The 20,506-nt window shown below is 63.0% G+C and overlaps 2 protein-coding genes across 2 annotated transcripts; one reads left to right on the top strand and one right to left on the bottom strand.

The window, feature by feature from the left end:
• Positions 1 to 12,655: 12,655 nt before the first annotated feature.
• Positions 12,656 to 17,386, top strand: CDT1 (chromatin licensing and DNA replication factor 1). The gene is given in 11 exon segments (XM_037815766.1): positions 12,656 to 12,784; positions 12,786 to 12,914; positions 13,488 to 13,604; positions 13,679 to 13,827; positions 13,922 to 14,119; positions 14,209 to 14,354; positions 14,566 to 14,666; positions 15,166 to 15,354; positions 15,489 to 15,623; positions 15,729 to 15,930; positions 16,593 to 17,386. Coding segments are annotated over 11 exon segments (1,659 nt in total). The 3' UTR covers positions 16,757 to 17,386.
• A 322-nt stretch (positions 17,387 to 17,708) lies between these two features.
• APRT (adenine phosphoribosyltransferase) lies at positions 17,709 to 20,464 on the bottom strand. Its single transcript, XM_037815779.1, has 5 exons — positions 20,334 to 20,464; positions 19,932 to 20,038; positions 18,516 to 18,649; positions 18,285 to 18,363; positions 17,709 to 18,143 (listed from the first exon to the last, which is right to left on the bottom strand). Exons 1-5 carry the CDS (start codon positions 20,411 to 20,413, stop codon positions 18,001 to 18,003), a joined length of 543 nt encoding a protein of 180 aa, XP_037671707.1. The 5' UTR covers positions 20,414 to 20,464; the 3' UTR covers positions 17,709 to 18,000.
• Positions 20,465 to 20,506: the final 42 nt, after the last annotated feature.

Genomic DNA, 20,506 nt, shown 5'->3' on the forward strand with positions numbered 1-20,506 from the left:
CCTTGAGCCAAGGGGCACCGTGGATGGCAGGGGCCACCGGGAGCTGGACATAGCCAGGGAGGGTCTCCCTCAGGTCCTGCAGATGGAGCCGGCCCTGCCCCCACCTTGAGTGAGGACTTCCGGCTTCCAGAACCCTGAGAGGATCCGTTTCTGTAGTTTGCAGTGTCATCTGTCATGGTAGCCTGCGAAGCCCACACACACCTCCTTGCAGGTAAGTCCTTCCAGGGTGGAGGAGGTGAGAGCTCCCAGGTTCTCAGACCCTTTCCTAAGAGCAAAGTATGAGAGTGGACAAGCCAGACGAGCCAGGGGACGGCGGTCGGCCGGAGGGCCCCAGGCTGGGCAGCCCCAAGCCCCCGGGCTCCCGAGCAGCATTTGGGAACTTGCTTGGCCGGGCCACCCTCTGGTCTAGCTCCAAAGTAAAGTCACCGCCGAGCTGGAGAAGTCTTCTCGGAACCTGCAAAGGGGCAGAATGTAGGCGTCCAAGAATTGTTAGAGTAGCAAAAGACTGGAGGAAAAAAACTTCTTGTCCACCTGCAGGAGTCGGTTAAATAAGTTACAATATCATGTATCAGGTAAGGAGAGCAAGGCCACTCTGTATCCACACGGAGCACTCTTCAAGATACATTGTCCCAACTGGGGACAACCCAGCGGGGCCCACGCAGGCCACAGTGGACACAGCAGCGCCCACGACAGGGCTTGGCCCTGCTTAGGGGCTCAGACAGGCCCCGGGAGGACAAAAGGACCCGGGGACAGGGCCTGCCCGAGGGGGCCTGGGCCGGGCTTGGCCATCAGGGCAGCAGACACTGTCACTGAACTGCCATTTTGTACCATGTGAGGTTTTTGCTCTAACATGTATCCTTTACTCATAAATGAAAAATTAGCAACATGGGGACAGACCCTCAGAAAAAGAACTTGTGCGCCCATGTGCCAGGCAGGAGAAAGGGATGGGGTGTGGGCCGGGCGGCCCGGGCCTGTCCAGCCCTGCGGTCCCCGGTGAGGATGCCGACAGCCAGAGCCGGGGAGCTGTGCAGAGGTCAGGCCAGCGTGGCCAGCGCCCCCGGCCCCCAGGCAGGGCCACGTCTGCCCAGCGCCCCGCAGTCGCCTCCTCCAAACCCGCTGTGCGAGACATGGGGGCCGGGTCTGGAGGAGAGGGCGGGGCCGGTTCAGAGTGGGGGCCCCACGGACTCCAGCTCAGTCTGTCGGCTGCCAACCGTTTTCCCAAGGATAACGCAGTCACCCTTATGTGTAGGTATTTAAAAATTAATTTTAAGAAATATGCACATGGTTAAAAAAAATTCAGGCAGTTTGTTGTAAATCTCCCCCCTCCCCACCCACCCGGGAGCCCCCAGAGGCACCCACGGTTATCAGTCTCTTCAGGATATTGTTTTCCTGACTCCTGGCCAGAGCCTTTATGAGATTTGGGGGAGCGATTGTTTTATTCACTGAGTACATTCCTTTTGAGGTTCCCAGGCTCCTTTCCTGGAAACAATGAACAGGAATCGATCAGTGAGCAGGCGTGTCCTCTGCTGCCATCAGCAGGTTCCGGATCCTTCCAGGGGCAGGTCCCTGGGGAATGGGGTGTAGGCCGCTCCCCCAGACACCTTCAAGCCAAAGCCCCTCTCCTCTCAGCAGTGGACAGGCCACCTGCCCCAACCTCTCATGGCTCCCTCCCCACCCCCTTCTCTCCGCAGCCAGGAGACGAGGATGCTGGCAGCGCGGCCACCCCCCCCCAGCTGCCCCTCTGGACGCAGGCCGCCCCAGCAGGGCCTCTCTCAGTGGAAGGGGTGCCTGTGGTGCCCCCCAAAGCCCTGGGCCTGCTCCTTTCCACACACACCCTCTTCCACAGATCTTGGACAGACATCATGGCCCTTATTGGTAAAACAGGGACCCCGCAAGAGACGTCCTAGGGGGACGTGATGCATCTTCATGTTCTGGAGCACATCTGACGAAGCGCTACCCGACTTCAGGGGTTACACATATAAGGCACCCAACAGACACCCAACAAGCCAGCGAACATCCTCTCCTCATCCGCTGGCCCACATGGGCCTGGGACATCTGTCCTCTGCCATCCCGCTGCCCACCTGCCATCAGCCCAGTGGCCCCTGCTCCTCTGCTGTCCAAAGAGGCTGTCATGTGACACTGGGCATGTCCATACTCAGGACGGCACTGGCCGAGTCAGAGGTGGCTCCCGGCTCAGCACCCGCAGCCCGAAGGCGGCCTGGAAGCACCTGCGGCTTCACTGGCTAACTGGGGGTGAGCCGGTCAGCAGGCCCGGGCCCCACTCAAACCGCTCCCAGGAGACAGCGGGCACTGACCGCCAGGCCCGTGGTTTGATGACCAACCTGGCATTTTCCAAACAAACCAAGCCTTAGAAGCCCCTCGCTGGCCACACTGCCTGGCTAGGAGGGTCGGAAGGAGGCCCAGAGCCAGCGCCGCATGATGGCCACGACAGGCAGCCCGTCCTGTGTAGCGCCAGCACCCAGCAGAGCAGCACGTGGACGCAAACACGCGGGGCCCCGACTGGCCACAGCAGCCTCTCCAGAGGCCCCTGCCGGGGGGAGCAGCTGGGCTTTCGGTCAAGGGCTGATCTGAAGCGGGTCCCGGCGGTGACCACCTCGGCGCTGCAGCTCGTCTCCTGTGAAACGCCACCGTTTCTGTCGTTCAGGCAGTTTTCACAATTATCGGTGAAAAACTGGCAAACATCCAGCATCAAAATGTGTGCAAAGAAGGTGAATGAAAGGAAAGAGGAGGCAGGTCAGGTTGGAGTGGGGACATGGGGACCCCTCGTCTCGGGAAAGTGGGGAGCACACCCTCCCGCAGCCGCCTCAGGGCAGGGCTGGGTCCCCGTCATCTCCGCAGCCCCAGGAGGGGCCCTGCCCGTGTGGAAGGACCCGAGGGACGAGGAGGGGTCTTCAGCCGGCGGCCGACCCACCAGTCCGGCCTGGGGAAGGGAAGGGCCGGGCCAAGGGCAGTCTGCAGACCACCATCCTCGGGGCCTGCGGCAGGGGCCAGGCTGGGCCAGGACTCCCAGGAATGCCCTGGGCAGAGACCCTTCATATGCTCAGCGGCGCTGACCACCACGCTTGTGCCCGGCTCTCGGGGGAGGAGACGAGCGCTTGGTGCTCCCTGGGCAGCCGAGAGGCCTAAATGCTCGTCCTTCACGCCGGGCATCGTGGGAGACTCTGGGACGCCCCACCCCCAGCAATGCCTCGGAAGGAGCCCGCACCGAGAGCAAAGCGCACGTGCACCCTGGGCAGCTCCTCCTCCCCCCGGGCAGGCACCAGAGCAGGGCCGGGCTGGCATAGGTGGCACAGCCTCCCACACCGGGGTTTCTGGTGGCCGTGATGACGAGGCGGGACCATCCCCGGGGTTCAGGAGGAAGCAGTGGAAGGAGCCAAGCTCCCGGCTTACTCTCCCCCCGAGCAGGAGCTGCTGGGGGCTGCTTCCAGCCTTGGTGACCCATCCCAGCCTGGGGGCCACCCCCAGCTGAGATGCCCGGGCAGCTCAGTGCGCCACAGCGAGGGGTGGGGGCGCGGCTGGGGCCTGGTCAGGGCTGGAGAGGGGAACGGCCTGGCTGTGCCAGCTGGGCTGCCCGGCCTGCTCTCGGGGCCCACCCTCTCCCTCCCACACCTCCAGTCCGGACTGGCCGAGTCAGCTCCAGGGGGGAGCAGGGGCCGGGCCTCCGAGCTCCCCCCTGGAGGGGACTCTAACTGTTCACCCGGCAGGGAGCCCCTGTGCTGACTGCAGTCTCTACCTGGGGCCCTTTCAGATTCCCACTCGTCACACATGCTGGCCCGAGTGCTCCTGCCCTCCAAAGGGCAGGCCTGCTGAGGGGGCCACCTGGCCTCTGGGGGAAGGGGGCAGCGAGCAGGGTCCCCGGGCTCTCCGCAGGGTGCCGGCTTGAAGACTGCATCAGTGCCGGGCAGAACATGCTAAGGGGCACGGTGTCCCGTGGGCCCAGGGACTGCGGCCTGGGAGGGGAGGTGGGAGACGGGGCTGGTGGGCTCCCGAGCCATCCAGGCCCAGAGGGGGAAACAGGAGCCCCTCACTCCTCTCCTCAAGCCCTTCAACGGCTCCCCAGCGCCCCGAGACGAAGTCCCCCACCCTGCAGGCCGGCTGCCCCCCCGCCAGGCATCCAGGCGCCAGCATGTGGGATTCCTGAGATTCCCAAACCCCGTCCTGGCGCACCCATGCTGGAATGCTGCTCCCCAGAGGCACACTCCTCACCCACTCCTCAGTGAACCCGTCCTACCACCCGGCTGGAACGACCACGTCCTGCCCTGGCTTCCACAGGGCCGCGCCCCTCCCTCCCAGCCCTGACTGCCCCAGTGGAGTTGCCCGCCGTCACCTGCCAGGGGCTTGTTGGGGCTCACTCTCAGAGGATCTGCACCCCAGGGCCAGTGCAGCACCCGGCACAGGGCAGGGCCCAGCATCTCCGGGGTGGGTGCGTGGCCAGTGCCGCTATCTGCTGACCGCTCCCCCCAAAGCGGCCTCTCGGGGCAGGTGATGGGCATTGATCCCACCAGGCACCCCAACCAGGGCCACCTCCTCTCGGGCCTGGCCCCTTCTCCTGCCTCCAACCTTCTGTCCAGAGCTTCTGTGTGGACGGGGAGGTGGGGGTGCTGCAGGGCCCCTCCCCAGCCTGTGTGTGTACAAAGCAGAAGGGGCAGCAGCTGACATGTGGCCGCTGAGACAAATTCCTCTTCTCTCGTCCCCGGACTGGCCGTCCAGAGAGGCCACCACGCGGCCCCTGGGGGCCAGTCGTGTGTGATTGGGTGGTCAGTAGCACGCAGGGAGCCAGCCCAGCTCGGGACAGCTTCCCACCAGCCCCCTCTGCCCTCCCACGCTCCCCCCGTCCCTCACGCCTCCTCTGGACGCACAGCCCCCTGAAGGGCAGCCCAGGGCTCCCACCTCAGGCTCTGCCTCTGGTGGGTTCCAGGTGAGGAGAGTCGGGGCCTATTTCCCGATGGCAGCTGGTCTGCCCGGGAGGCTGGGGGACCCCAGCTGTTCCCGGGCCACCCGCCCTCCCACCCTGAGGGGGGCAGCCCTCCCTGCTCCTGAAACGATTCGTGAAAGGACTCGCGTCGCCTTCCTGGGGGCTCTGGAGTGGGAGGCACCATCGATGACCCAGGCGCATCCAGGGGGAAGGAAGGTGGCGGTGCCCTGTCGGTGGCCTCTCCGAGACAACCACTTTGGCTGAGCCCCTTGGAGACGTCTCACTGTAAAGGTCAATTCAAATGGCAATACATTTGAGCATCAGCTCGCCATATACTGGGGAGCCGGGGTTGCCGTGCTTTCTTTAACAGAACCAGAAAGCTTCCTGAGTAAAGGCTTCTAGAAAACCGTGGCCTTGGCAGAGCCACGATGCTCAGGTTTGTTGGTGGGAAGACGTTCTGCTTACAGACAGTGGTTATTCCACTGCTGGGTGTTTTTCCCCTGTATCAGTCAGGGTTCTCTAGGGAAGCAGAATCCACAGATGTCTGCAAATATGAAATTTTGTAAAATTATCTCAAGCAACTGTGGGGAGGCACGAGTCCAAATTCCATAGGGCAGGCAGCAAGTTGGCAACCCCGATGCTCTCCCCAGGAGAGGCTGCCTAGCCGAAGTGAAAATGCTCTCTCTTCTCCCTTAAAAGTCTTCAACTGATTGGATTAAATCCCGCTGATTGAATTCTCTCATTGTGGAAGATACACCCTTTGTTGATATAATCAGCCACAGATGCAATCAATTGACTGATGATTTAATAAACCAGCCTTCTGGTTTATTAAGCAGCCACAAATGTTGTTGCAGTAGCAGTTAGGCCTGTGCTTGCTTGATCTGGGCACCATCACCTGGCCAAGGTGACACTTGAACCAACCATCACACCCCTGATCACTCCTTTGTAATTAAATACTTCAGCTCGAGGAGGACGGTTAGGAAGTTAAATTGGAAAAAAATAAATGAAAGCAGGAACTCAAACAGATACTTGTCCGCTGAGGTCCCTGGTAGCGTTATTCAGAATAGCCCAAGGGTGGAAGGTAGTGCCTTTCGACAGACACGTGGAGAAGTGAAAAGTGGCGTTTCCGTACCACAGGCTCCTAGCCATAAAAAGGGTTGACGTCCCACACAGCTGCAACATCGGCCCTGAAGACATCACGCCGAGTGGAGGAAGCAGGACACGAAAGGACTCTATCCTATGACCCCAGTTAGACAGAATCTCCGGCCCAGGCACACCCATCAGGACAGAAAGCGAGGCCCAGCTTCCCAGGGGCTGGGGAAGGGGCAGTGGGGAGCTACTCCTTAATGGGAGTGGAGTTTCCTTTGGGGTCCTGAAAAAGTTTTGGTAATTCATATCGTTGAATTGAACACTGAAAAATGGTTACAATGGGAGATGGTGTGTTATGCCTACGTCACCACCCGGGAAAATCGGCCTTCTGCTTAGCCCAGATCAACTGACGGATGTGAACTGTGTCTGCAAACGCCCTTCACCTGGGCCACTTCCGCAACCGAATCATGGGGTGACAGCCTGTCCCGGTCACAGGCGATTGTGCAGGGCAGATACTCCAGGGGATGGGAATTTGGGGGTCACCACAAATGCTCTCCTCTACCTCCCCCTCCAAAGACACGGGTCTGACGGGGGCTGCAGAGCACAATCACTTCTTCACTTCCTCATCTGCTTCCCTTCTGGAAGTCGGCTCCCGCTCACTTCTCTCCCAAAGCCCTGGGTCTCGCCTTCCTCCCCGCATACCTCTGCCCCGTCACCAGTCCCCGGCCCACGCCTCCTCGGCTGCTGCCCGCAGCGTCCTCACTGGCCCTTGTGGCCTCCGGGTGGAAGCTGACTGACTGTGGGGCCCGGTATCTGGCTGCCCCCACCCTGAATCCGCCTGTCCTCTGAGCTCCCTAGGGTCCAGGACCATGACTGCCTCCATGCCCCGTGGCCGCCTCGTCCAGCCCGGGCTTCCTTCCCAGCCAGGACGCTCTTCGCGTGAGAAGCCTGGTTTTGCCTCCCCCGAGGTGAAGGCTCCCATGGCCCTTGGGAGACCCACGTCCTCCCCGCGGCCGAGACAGCAGGTCCAGCCGCTCCGTCCACCACCCAGCCTCGGGGCCTGCTCAGGGCACCCCGGCCTCCGGCCTCCCCACACACTGCCCTCTGCCCAGAAGGCTCTTCCCCAGGACCTGACGGCCTCTGCACCCCCTTCCGCCCGGTCCCCCGCCTTCCTCATGGGTCAGGTGATGGATGTGCCACCTGCAGCCTGAGCAGCCGCACACAGCAGGTGCTCAGTCGGTTCTGCGAGTCAGCACCTTCTGGCCCCGGAGCCCCAGCTCGTGAGCACCAGCCGAGCTTCGTCTCCACGGGGTGGCCTCCTCGAAGGCGGGAGCACGTGATCCACCCCGAGTATCCAGAGGAGCAGCTGCCCCTGGCTCCTGGCCTTCATAAGCTGTTAAATGAAGGCATGTTGGCAGGGCCACCAGCAGTGCCCACTAATGGGGCCGAGGCCCATGCTGGCTGTGGGGTGGGGGCACCAGCATGGCTGGCTGGCTTCGGAAAAGCCCCGGGGCAGCCCAGGCCTTCCTCCCGGAACAAGCACCGCCGTTTTCGGGAGGAATCCGAGGGCGCTGCCAAGCATTCTTTCTCAAGTTATTCATTCACTTCCAGGCGTTCTCCTTCGTGTTCTCATAAATAATTCAAGGAGGCCTCCTCGAGAAGGATGGGGGGTGACGCCTCCGGGCAAACGGTCCTCATGGGCCACACAGGAGATGCAAGGGTCTGCTTTGGGCCCTGGACCAGCCTCCTTCCTTGGTGGGCCGCTGTCCTCGAGACAGGTGTCCTCGAAGGTGGGCCCGGGGACACCCGTGCTGAGACCCTGCAGGGATGCAAGGCCAGGCCTGGTGCCCAAAGGTGAGTCCCTGAAGGCCCTGGGGGGGTCCCAGGTATGGAGGTTTGGCCTGGGATTGGGAGGTGGGCTGGTCCTGTGGGTCCTCCTGCATCCCTGCAGCCTGTGCTGGGCTGGGACCTGCCCCCCCGGCCAGAGGGAAGGGCTGGGGACCCCTGGGACTGGGTCCCCGTGCCCCAGGAACTGCTCCCTCCCCAGAGCTCTATTTGCCTGTTTGGGGGGCCTGGACTCGAGAGTCCTGGAAACATCCCAGATCCCTGTCAAAGGTGGGGGGGGACCCCGGGACAGGCCCCACATGCAGACCAGACACCAAGGTGGACGCTTGGGCCCCACACACAGGCCCCACATGGGGATGCCCTACCCCATGCAGACCCCTCCTCAGACCCCACAGGTGGACACCACAGGCGACCCCAGGCTCACTGGGACCATGGCACGGCCGACAGTGGCTCCTACCTCGCCTGGGGTGACTGGCCGTGCCCTGGGTGACCCCAGCCCCTCTCGCCTCTTGCACCTGCCAATGTCCATGTCTCAGCCTCCAGAGTTCCGCAGGGGGTGATCAGGCGTGGGACAGGGACGGCTCCAGGAGTCCCCGGGCCCTGCTGGCCCCAAGCCCCACCCACTGGCTCTAAGCCCCGCCCCACCACATGGCACCACACGCTCCTCACACGCTCCGGGCCACCTCTCTTGGGAGCCATGGCACTGCCTCCTCCAGGTCCTGCTGCAGCCGCTGCACGTGTGACCAGGGCACCAGGTCATAATATATCCAAAATGTGAGCATTTCCATATCTCAACATATCGCTATTGAGATGGGTATGTGACTCTCCTCTTCCAGGGCACCAGGAACCCGGATGTTAAATTTTATTTACTTTTAATTAATTTTAATTGAAAACCCACACAATTCAATTATGGAGAAACCTTTAAGTATCTTGGAAACAGCTTGGGTATGTGACTCTCCTCTTCCAACTGTAAATTTTATGAAACTTAAATAAACATCAAATCTTTCTCTAAAAATTTAGTGTCCAAATTGAGATGTGCTGTAACTGTAAACTACATGCAGGATTCAGGAGACTTGGCATGAGGGAAAGAAGGAAAACATCCAATAGCGGTATGTTGAGATATGGAAATGCTCACATTTTGGATATATTATGTAAGGTAAAGTATATAATTAAAATGAACCTCATCTGTTTCTTTTTACCATTTCAATGTGGCCATTAGGCAATTTAGGCCTCCTCCCTGCCGGCCAGCCCTAGAAGGGGGCCCTGCGAGGGACACCCACACCTGCCCGGACTCTGAGCCAGGTGGGCAGACGCCCGTCCCTCCCCTCTCCCTCCCGCTCCCCAGCTCCCAGTGGCTTCCAGGTGAGGGACCCGTGGCCTGGGGCAGGGTCACTGGGCCTGGGCAGGGGTGGTTGGGACTGGGGTGGGGTCCCTGGGCCTGAGGAGGGCTGTGAGAAGGGAAGACGTTAAGTCCACCGAGTGGGCTGCTTTGGCTCAGTTCACAGTACCCCACCTGCTTTCAGAGGAGGTGCAGCCAGTGTCTGAAAGAGAACGCTGTCGCCGGAAGACTTTGTACCGATCCTCTGGACGAGAGGGAGGACTGGAGCCCCAGGACAAGCCCCTCCGACGCCTCCCGTTCCCAGGCTGGGGCTGCTTTCGGATGACCGGTGCCTCCTTTTCAGGACCCTGAGCCTCTGTCCGTCTTCTGGGGCCACAGCTATACAGGCACCCAGGGAAAAGGATTCACCAGCCGGGAAAAGCGGTTGAAAAACTCAGAAAGAAACTCAAGGCTGTGCAGCAGTGATACAGAAGACAAGATCAGCAGCTTGGAAAGCAGAGGAGTCTGTCCACCTCCAGCGGAAGAAAGATGACACATTAGAAAGAGGGGATGTGCGTCCACCAAATGACTGTTGATTTCTAATGGGGTCATACCACACTGCCTCTCCTAGTCTTTAAAGGAGTTTCATTTGAAAACATAAACACTTGACCACTTGTATAAAAACAATTTGGAATAAAAAAAATAAATGAGGTATATACAGTAAAAAAACAAAACAGAGCAAAAGCTGCGAAGCACCACAACAGATAAAAGCTGTTATATCTCTGCTGCATGCCAATGGCGCCGACTCAGAGCACTGAGCTCCATCTTCCCACTTGCTGGTCACGAGGAAGGAAGATGGTCAACCGCATCCCAAGTCTCCAAACTCCGATGTCTTTGCAGCCTGATCTCTTTTCCCTGAAGACATTCCAGCTGGACTGTGACCTCTTAGCATTCCCTACTGATCAGCAAACCTGACATTCCAGGCGAGAACTGGCAGAACAGAGCAGAGCAGAGGACTTTCACCTCCCTCCTTCTAGACTCTATGCTTCTATTAATGAGGCCCCAGTTGGATCAACTTTTGGGAGCAGGCTTTAATCAAGGTCCCTGGGGCTGGAGGTGACAAGAACCCACTCAGAGAAAGAGGCAAGTTTAGGGGAAGCAATTAGGGTGACTTCATAAAAAAACAAGGAAACTATGAAACGCACTGGGCCTCACAGTGGACTAGAATCAGGAGCTGGTAAAATCCATGATTTTGCTGCTGGGTCTGAGGATTTGTCCCTGGGGCCCCAGGCTCACCAGTACCCACACGTGTAGTGGACGGCCTCCATCCTGCCCCACTCCAGAGCCTAAAGTCCCAGGAGAGGATCTGACCGGCTTGGCTGTCCCCCTCTGGCCTTCCGGGTGGCTGCTGAGCCCCATCACTTGGGGTGAGCAAGCAGCTTCCTCAGAAGAGGCCTCCAAGACTGAAGTCACCCCAAAAGGGTGACATTTAGCCACTGGTGGCCTCTCTGGCTTTCTCATGCCCCAGGGGCCTGTGGTTCAGACTGGCGGGTGGGCAGGTGGCCTGGTGGCCCTGGCAGGCCTCCCGGCTCCATCCCACTGTCAGCTTCTCTGCTGAGGGCCACGCCCGGGGCCAGGGAGTAAGCAGCCCCTGTGGTGCCATCCCCTGCCTGTTCCTGTCGGAGGAGGCCGTGGGTATCTTTGTGAATGTGGAACACGGAGTGGGAAGCACCCCGTCTCTGGGGGTGGAGCCAGCTCCCTCCCCATGTGCTCACCCCTGGGCTGAAGGTCCGTTTGTAGCACTTGGTCTTGAGAAGGGGCTGGTGGCTTCTGATTTAGGCTCCCAAGGCAGCCCTGGAACCCTAGCATTCTACAAGCTTTCCCTCTGTGAGGTATTGCAGGCTGAAATTCGGAGTGTGTTCCACTCTGACACCCAGGTCACTTTCTGTTACCTTTGTGAAAACCAGGTTGTCCCATCTTAATTAGAATAGAAATACAATGGAAGCCCACCTGCTCTGCCTGTGCGCCACGCCTGCTGAGCGGGGCTGGGTCCTCTTTCCAATTTGCACAAAGGTGCTTTATGGGCTAACGTGGCCCTGGCAGGCGCCATCTGGTCTGGGGGCTTTCAAACTTTCTTGTCTACAAGGTACAGTGAGAAATACATTTTCCAATATTTTATTTTGGAAAAAATTCAAACATACAGAAAACTTGAAAGAATTTTACAGTGAACATGCCTGGACTGACTTCCCAGACTGTATAACATGTGTTCCCATGCTGGCTTTGTTGCTTAGCTGTCTGTATGTCAGTCCCTCCGTCTGTCTTCGTTTTGGATCCATTTCAAAGTGCCAGACATCAGCACACCTCACCCTCGACACTCCTGTGTGTTCATCACTGAGTAGAACTCAATATTTGTTTATAATTGTTTTTTTTTAGATAAATTGACATGCAGTGAAATGCCCAAATATTCAGTGTACCCTGCAGTAGGTTTTAATAAATACAGACACCTGTGTGACCCTAATGCCATTTCCACCAGCCCAGAAAGTTCCCTCCTGCCTCTCCCCCGTCAATTCCCGTCCCAAGCCCCAAACGCAACCACTGTTCTGGGGAAGAAACACCTTTTACCTGGCGGCGAGCCACACAGGCCAGGACAAACCTTCGGGCCGTCTCCGCGGGCTCGCGGCCCCCGGGGATGCCCCAGCTGTGTGCCCGGCGGCCGTGCAGGCGCCCACCCCGCGGCCGAGGGAAGGGCCCCGCCTGACGCCGTCCTTCCCCGGTGCGCGCGGTCCCGGCTCCCTCCTCCCGGGGCACCGCTGCCGCCCAGGCCGGAGGGCGCCCCGGGCCGGGCCCGTTCCCGGGTTCTCCCACCTCCACACGACCCACACGAGCTTGGAGCCCGTGTTCCCCGCGGAGGCTGCGCCGAGAACGCGCCCCTTCCTCCTCGCGGCAGCCTTCCGGGGCTGGAGCGCGGCGCCCACGCAGCTCCCCCTCTAGGTGCGCGTCCCCCAGGTGGGGCCCCGACCCGCCCCGAGTCCCGCGCTCTTCCTTCCCCCCAGGGGCAGCGCTCCCCCAGGCGCGTTCCTGGCCCAGCTCTGACCCCTGCCCCACTCCCTATGGCGACCCTGTGGACCCCGCGCCCCACCCCGGGCCTAGGGCCTCTCTTCTCCGAAACGGGGACGCCCGCGGCCCGGGGTGCTCGGACAAGGCGCCGAGGAGGCCCGAGACCGCGACCCCAGCGCGCATGCGCCCGGACGCGCCGTAGTCTCCGTCCTGATGGTTCGGCCCGCCCCAGCACGCATGCGCCCTGGCGCGTCCAAGGCTCCCCCCCCCACGCCTCCGGCCTGATGGTTCGGCCCGGCGGGGGCGGGGCCGGGGGCGGGGCCTGGCCTGGCGCGAAAAGCGGCGGGAAGCGCGGGGCGCGCAGGAGGCACTTCCGTCCGCCGCCCGCGCCGCCGCCGCCTCGGCCCGCCATGGCGCAGCGCCGCGTCACAGACTTCTTCGCGCGCCGCCGCCCTCGCGGCCCCCGAGCCGGGCTCCTAAGGGCCAAGCCGGCCTGGCGCACCCCGAGCCCCGCCAAGCCGGCCCCCGGCGCCCCGGCCCCCTGCCCCGAGCGGCAGCCGCAAGCGCGCCCGCCCGGCCCCCGACCCCGCGCGCGACGGGCCCGCGCCTCCCGCCCGCAGGAGACTGCGGCTGCCGCCCGAGCGCGGGGCCCCGGAGCCGGCCGACGCGGTGAGGGGCGCGGGGGAATGGGGACGGGGACGGGGTGGGGGGGTTGGAGATGGAGGAGGAGCGCTGGGGAAACTGAGGCCGGGCGAGGGGCGGTGGAAGGGAGGGTAGCGCGGGGAAACAGGAGGGGAGGGAGGAGACTGACCTGATGATGCACGGAAAGGAAACTAAGCCCCAGGCAGGACTGGCCCCAAATTGAAGGAACGGCGAGGAGGCCGGTGTGGCTGGAGCAGGGAGAGAACAAAGCAGGGGACCATCGCACAGAAGTCAGAGAAGGCCCCGCAGTCGTCATGTCAGTGTTGCAGGCTCTGATCCCAGTGAGATGGGGAGAAGCCACTGGACAGTTTTGAGCAGGGGAGGGACGAGGTCTGCCTCCCCGATCCCAGGGACAGGCAGAGCTGAGCGGGCTGGGTGAGCCATCGGCTCCGTAGCTGCCCTCCGATTGGCCCTGGGGCCGGCAGACCCGCATCCACAGAAATGCCTCAAGGCCTTGCCCTGGGTGGCTGCACTCCAGTTACCGCGGGAAGCAGGATCTCCAGGTTCTGCAGAGCTCACCTTTCGGTCCTTCCCCCCCAGGTCCCCAGCCCCAGCTGCCTGGCTGCCCCTGGCTCTCCAGCAAGCTTTCCAGAGAAGAGAAAGAAGGCTCCCCTGTCTGCAAGTCCACAGCCCCGGCTGGCGGCCCAGGAGGACCAGGTGGGAGGGTGAGCCGAGGGCCGAGTGGGGGTGACGAGGGGTAACATGCTGGCTGACAGCCCTCTCTGCCCCAGGTCCCCTCAAAGGACACTGTCTCTGAGCTCGAGTCGTGCCTCCAGCGGGCCCGGGAGCTGGGGGTACGGGTCCAGGAGCTGAGGGCAAGTGCTCAGAAGAAGGATGCTGGGGAGTCGAGCGTGGCCGAGGGGCACCCGGCAGAGCCATGGTGAGTTGGGGAGGGGCTGGCAGAGGGGGGGTGGCTGGGCACTCGGGCACCCCAGGAGAGGGTTTCTTACGAAGCCTGGCCCCCTGTCTTGCAGTGGCGAGAAGGCACCTGCCTACCAGCGCTTCCATGCCCTGGCCCAGCCCGGGCCCCCGGGCCTCATCCTGCCCTACAAGTACCAGGTGTTGGCTGAGATGTTCCGGAGCATGGACACCATCGTGGGCTTGCTCTACAACCGTGCCGAGACTGCCACCTTCGCCAAGGTCAAGCGGGGCGTCCAGGACATGATGCGCAAGTGAGTGGGGGCATGGGTGGGCAGCCTGTCCTGGGGGTCTGCTGGGCACCCTGCCCAGCTCTTTCTGACCCATGCACCCTCATCCCCAGGCGCTTTGAGGAGCGCAACGTGGGCCAGATCAAAGCTGTGTACCCTGCGTCTTACCGCTTCCGCCAGGAGCGTAATGTCCCCACCTTCAAGGATGACATCAAGAGGACCGATTACCAGCTCACCATCGAGCCACTGCTGGAGCAGGGTGAGCGGGATGGCCTGGCCGGGCCTCGGTGTCCTCTCCTGCACCCACGGCACAGCCCTGGGGGTGGACACGAGGCTGGGCCACAGCAGGCTTCAACCACCAGCCCTCAGCCACCCAGGCCGCTCTGCTGCTGGGGCCTGGTCTGAGCTCGCTGGGCGTGGGGTGCCGGGACTGGGCAGCCCTGGGGCTCAGGCCTGGACTCTCCCCGCAGAGGCAGGTGGTGCGGGCCCCCAGCTCACAGCGTCGCGTCTGCTGCAGCGGCGGCATGTCTTCAGCCAGAACCTGGTGGAGCGGGTCAGGGAGCATCACAGGGTGAGCAGGCTGCAGGGGCTGCGGGGGCCTGAGCTCAGCAGGGCCATGTCCCCGCAGGGCAGCTGCTGCAGTGTCTGTAGCCAGGTTGCGCTTGGAGCTCTTGCGTTGTCGTCTGCAGCAGGCTGCACAGTGACCCTACAAGGGGATCGTCTTCCTGAGCAGGACACAGGCCCAGAGAGGCCGAGCGAGCTGTCCGTGCCCCTGAGCAGCAGGGCTCCTTGGGCACGCTGGTGGGGAGCCTGAGCTGGTGGGGAGCCCTGGCTCCCAGTTCCCAGCTGATGGCGGGTCTGCCTGCCCCCTGATCCTTGACCTCTGCCCTTCCTGAGCTGAGCTGTGGCACTCAGGCCCTGGTGACCGTGCCAGGTGATGCGTGGACTCGGGGTGGCTGAGCACCTGGGGAACGGGTTCAGTGCCTTGCCTGAGGCCACACAGCAGGGGAGGCTGAGAACCGTGCCCAGGGTCACCGATGGGGCCCCTTCTCTCTCCCCTGCTCCTGCAGGCTTTCCTAGCTGCCCTGACGCCCCCCATGGTGGTGCCTGAGGACCAACTGACCCGCTGGCACCCATGTTTCAACGTGGACGAGGTGCCAGATATTGAGCCGGCCGAGCTGCCCCAGCCGCCCAGCACCGAGAAGCTGACCACAGCCCAGGAGGTGTTGGCACGAGCCCGCGGCCTGATGTCTCCCAAGGTGAGGCCGGGGTACGGTGGGAGCTCTGGGGGCACCTCCCAGTGGACCCTGACGCGGCCCGCCTCCTCACGACACAGGCAGGGCCCCGGGTGGTCCACCCGCTGCCATGTGACCTGCCTCCACCCGTCCCGCAGATGGAGAAGGCCCTGAGTGATCTGGCCCTGCGCACAGCTGAGCCCAGCAGCCCCGGGCCCCCCACGCCCAGCCCCACTCCACCAGCCCCCCTGCCTGGCGCCCTGAAGGGGGTGTCCCAGGCCCTGCTGGAGCGGGTGAGTCTGCATGACCCCAGTGGGAGAGTGTGTGCAGGGGTCCTGGGGCAATGTGCCAGGACCGGGGGGCCCAGCCTGCCCTCTGAGCCGTCCCGTTACCCCCAGGTCCGGGCCAAGGAAGCACAGAAGCAGCTGGCGCAGATGACGCGGCGTCCAGAGCAGGAGCAGCGGCTGCAGCAGCTGGAGCAACTTCCCGAGCTGGCCCGCGTGCTGCGCAGTGTCTTCGTGTCTGAGCGGAAGCCGGCACTGCCCCTGGAGGTGGCCTGTGCCCGGATGGTGGGCAGCTGCCGCGCCTCCATGAGCACCAGTACGCACCCTGGGCTGACCCCTGGGCTCCTGCTGAGGGTGACTGCATCTGGTAGTTCCGGGAGGGGGCATGCATTGAGCGCCTGCTGCATGCACTGGGCTGCGGGTACAGCCTGGGCCATACTGCTTCCCCTGGGGGCTTTTCAAACACTGGCCAGGTCTAGTTCCCCAGTGGTCACAGAACCAGTTCCCCAGGGCCAAGCGGCTCTGCAGCCCGACACCGTCTGATTCCCTGGCCACCAGGCTGTGGGGCATCTCCCACCGCTGGCTGTCCGAGGCCAGGGATGCCCCTGCCCTTCCAGGACTCCCTGAAATGCCATCTCCTTGGCAAGGCCAGCGCTGACACTGTACCTTGTTGGCTCTCAGCCTGGCTCAGGGCAAGGGCTGGGGTGGGGGCTGGCCCCAGGGCCCACGCATGAGGGGTTGGGAGAGCCAGGGCTGCCCAGCAGGCCCTGGACCCGAGGAAGCTGGCAGGGTCATCCTGCCCACCCTGCAGGCGGGACTGGGGATGCGGGTCCCCTGGCCGAGCTCACAACTCCCCTTGACCTCTGAGTCTGTGCCCCTGTCCTTCTCGGCCTGTGTTGTTGGGGTGTTGGGCTCCACCTGTGCTGCCACGTCAGGGTATTGGGGAGTCAGCCCCGGCCCTCACTCTTCTCTCTGCAGGTGAGATGGAGAAGCATCTGCGCCTCCTCTCCGAGCTGCTCCCCGACTGGCTTAGCCTCCACCGCATCCGCACCGACACCTACGTGAAGCTGGACAAAGCTGCTGACCTCGCGGTTGTCAACACCCGGCTGGCCCAGCTTGCCCGTGCCGAGGAGGGGCTGTGAGCATGGCTGCCGCTGCACAGACACATCCGGGAAGGAGGCTTGCTGGCCTGGGCACAGACTTCCCTGTTTTCGAAAGCGGCGCACCTGGCTCTCCCTTTTCGGGGCCCCATGGGGGTTGGAGGCAGGACGCGGGGCCCAGACCACACAGCCCGAGGCTCTCTCTGCCAGAGTGGGTATTGGGGCTGCCTCCCAGGGCTCTCATCAGCAAGTTGACATTAAACTGGGTCCTGTGGGTGGCTGTGGTCTCCACTGCTGCTTGATGGGACTGGGTCCCAGCTCCCACTGGGGGCTTGGAGAGAACGGGCTGGGGGAGCAATCGGCAGAAACATGGACCCCCTGAGGCAGCATGTGCTAAACCCTGGAGCCTGGGCTGCTCTGCCTGGCACAAGGGACTTGCAAGTGGGGTGGTAGGACCTGGTGGGGGGTGCCCTGGGTTGCCTGGGTTGTCCCCTGAGATATGACAGAAGCAGGTCAGAGCCGTTACTGCTCCTGGCCTGGAAGGTGGAGGAAGGAGCGACAAACTGAGGGGTGCAGGTGGGCCTTGGGAAAAAGGGATTTCCTCCCAGAGCCTCAAGAAGGCACCAGTCCTGCCGACACCTTTGTTTTAGGACTGTCACAGAATAAATCAATCTTCCCAAGCTGCTGTGTTTGTGGTAGTTTGCTAGGACACCCCATGTGCCAGGAGAGGGGCCTTCTTCCTGGCTGTGTTTGCTTCCCACAGCTGGTTGCCTGCCCTGTCAGTGCCCAGGGAGGAGCTGCAGGTGAGGGCAGGTGTGCCCCAGTGTGGTCCTGGCATCCCTTCCCCGGGCCAGAGGTGGCGGCTTGAAGCACATGTGAGGTGGTGGCCTGGGGGGTTTGGGGCAAGCTTCCCTGCCTGGAGGGGCCACACCTATCCCCTGTGCCCGCTGCCTGGAGGTCCAGTTGGCAACCCAGACATGACAGGAGGCTGCACTTATAGCAAAGTTGTTTATTTGTGTTCTGTTTCTGAGTGTGTAGTGCATCTACAGTGGTCTGGGCCTGGCCCAGCCCCGAGTCACCACTTCCAGGCCTTGGCACTTCTAGAACTTTCAGGAAGCGCCAGCCTGGGTGACCAGGTGGTCACTGGAAATTTGTGCAAGTGGTTAAAAAAGTCCCAGGTGGGCAACCAGGTCCCCTGGTGGTCAGGAAGTGGGTCACTGCAGCCGCCCGAGGCAGGGACTCCGCTTCCCCTCCAGGCGGGGGCTGGGGGCTGCAGCAGGTGGTGGTCACTCATACTGCAGGAGGGAGAAGAAGGGCACGGGCGCCAGCTTCTCGCGCCCCTTTAGCAAGGTCAGCTCCACCAGGGTCACGCACTCCAGCACCTCGGCCTGCAGCTGGCCCAGCAGCTCACAGGCGGCACACATGGTTCCTGGGGGGGTGGGGGTGGGGGGCTGTTGTCATGGTGACCGAGGCTCCCACCTGGCCAGGCACTGGCAAACTTGAGTGCTGGGGCTCTGCCCACCCCGTGCCCAGCAAGGTGCCGCCTCCTGCCCCAGCAAGCGCCCCTCACCGCCTGTGGCGAGCAGGTCGTCCACGACCACCACCTTCTGCCCCGGCTCCAGGGCATCGCTCTGGATTTCCAGCTCAGCCTGTGGGTGGAAAGTGGACATCAGGTTCCTCTTGCTGCTCACTGGGCCAGCCTGGCCACGCCAACTCCACTCAGCCCCCAGACCTTCCTTGTGAGGGAGGGTCCGCTCCCCACCAGCTGCTGGTCACAGGCCCTGCCCTGCCTGCCCCTCACCTTTCCGTACTCCAGGGCATAGGAGGCGGACAGCGTGGGGCCCGGCAGCTTCCCCCGCTTCCGGATGAGCACGCAGCCCAGGCCGAGCTCCTGGGCCAGGGAGGGGCCGAAGAGGAAGCCGCGGGAGTCCAGGCCTGTTGGGTGGAAGCTGGGATGTCAGGCAGCAGCTGTACAGCCCGACAAAAGGGGCTCTCCCGTAGCCATGGCTAGACCATGACAGCTGGGTGCCCTGATTCCAAGGGGCCCCTGGCCTTGTTGGCTTCTAAAAAGGTGAGTCCTGCAGGGACTGCTGGGAGCCAGGAGCAAGCGGCCCAGGGCAGGGCCCAGATGGAGCCTGCTGTGTGGCTCGGGCACGCCACCTGCCAGCTCAGCTTCCCCACCTCTTAAGTGAGCATGGGAGACACATCCAGTGGCTCGTTACTCTCTAAAGGAGCTTCTCATAAAGGGACTGTGGCCAGTGGGTACCAGCCATCTTGCGAAGTGGTTTGTCTGTGATGGGAAGCTCAGGACCGGGGGTGTAGTCAGGGAGGACTTCCTGCAGGAAGAATCTGCAGGGCAGCCCAAGGGAGGCAGGAGGGGCTGTCTGGGCCATGGCTGGTGCCTGGCAGCTAGGTGTCCCCTGGGGCAGCAGGGGTGGCAGGGCCTGTGCTGGGGATAGTGCTCCCGCCCACCCCTGGAGAGGCAACAGCCGGGACCCCTGGTTCTTCTCCCCCTCACCCTCTCTGGGTCTCTTCCTGCAAACCCTCCCCCTCCCTTGACTCTCTACTGGAGCTCCCAGCTCCCCGCTGCCTCCCAGCCAAGAAGTGGCAACCTGAGGGCAGCTCCCAGGCCCCCATGTCTGGCAAAGGGCCGGTAGGCAGCAAGCACGCGAGGCTCGCAGACTGGGACCAAGACGAGCTTAGCTTAGTGGATTCAGGCCAGACCTGCCCCAGGGACAAACCGCCAACCCGGCTGGCAGTGCCAAAAGTCTGGCAAAGCTTGCCAGGCAGTGCGCCAGCCCTGGGGCAGTGTGACCGAGAACCTGGGGGACAGGGCCCACCCAGCACTAGGGCTCCCCGAGGTGGGCCGGAGGGGCCTGCCACCCGCTTCAGGGCTTACAAAGGGGACTTGGAGGGGACGCAGAAGTGAGCAGGGAGGACGCCCAGGCCTCCCCGTTCCCCCAAGGGACACCCCCTCCCAGCAGAGGGGCCGCCCTTCCGCCCACACTGGCCGAGGGAAGGGAAATGTGGGTCAGCCCCACGCCAGACAGAGCAGAAGTGGAGGCGGGACGGCGGGTGGGGTGGCGGGGCCTGAGTGGAGGGACCCGGGGCCTCTGGACACGCAGGGCCCTCGGGACCCAAGGTGCTGCCCCAGAGGGGCGGAAGGCGGGCGGCAGGCTGCTCTGACCGCCACCGGGACAGACGGACGCACGCTTGCCTGCGATGTAGTCGATCCTGCCGCCGTGGGTCTTCTTCAGGTGGTTCGCCAGGAGGCTGATGGAGGCGCGGAAGGAGTCGGGGTCCTTCAGGAGGGGCGAGATGTCCCTGGGCACACAGGGCAGGCCTGGTGACCCCAGGAGGCGGCAAGAAGCTGCCCGTGTTCCCCGCCCAGGACAAGGCCGTGAGCTGGCTGCTGTCAGCTCGCCCACCGCGCTGCGCGGGACCCAGGCACAGAGAGGGGCAGCGTGTTCCGCAAGGGCGCACAGCACCGCAGAGGGCAAAGGGCTCGCGCGGCCTGAGGCTCCCGGCCCGGGGGGACCCGCTGTGCGCGGACTCGGGGACCCCCACCCCTGGCCCCATCCGTCCGCGTGGCCCCTCGTGGCCCGCCCGCCCTCCGCACCTGAACAGCACGCCCGGGATGGGGAAGTCGGGGAAGCTGCGGATCCGCCGCGCCACCAGCTGCAGCTCCGAGTCCGCCATCCTCGCGGGGGCGAGCCGGGACCGCGTCTGCGGAAACCCCCGGCGGAGCTCGGCGCCTGCGCGGGAGGGAAGGGCGGGAAGCCTGGGGGGCGG

This window comes from Choloepus didactylus, chromosome 22 (genome assembly GCF_015220235.1).
Source record: "Choloepus didactylus isolate mChoDid1 chromosome 22, mChoDid1.pri, whole genome shotgun sequence".
NCBI lineage: Eukaryota > Metazoa > Chordata > Mammalia > Pilosa > Megalonychidae > Choloepus > Choloepus didactylus.

Coding starts and splice junctions, on each gene's coding strand:
- APRT (XM_037815779.1), bottom strand. CDS start 20,413: ATGGCGGACTCGGAGCTGCAGCTGGTGGCGCGGCGGATCCGCAGCTTC. Junction 20,039..20,333: donor ATCCCGGGCGTGCTGTTCAG/GTGCGGAGGGCG, acceptor CTGTGTGCCCAG/GGACATCTCGCCCCTCCTGA. Junction 18,650..19,931: donor CAGGATCGACTACATCGCAG/GCAAGCGTGCGT, acceptor TCCACCCAACAG/GCCTGGACTCCCGCGGCTTC.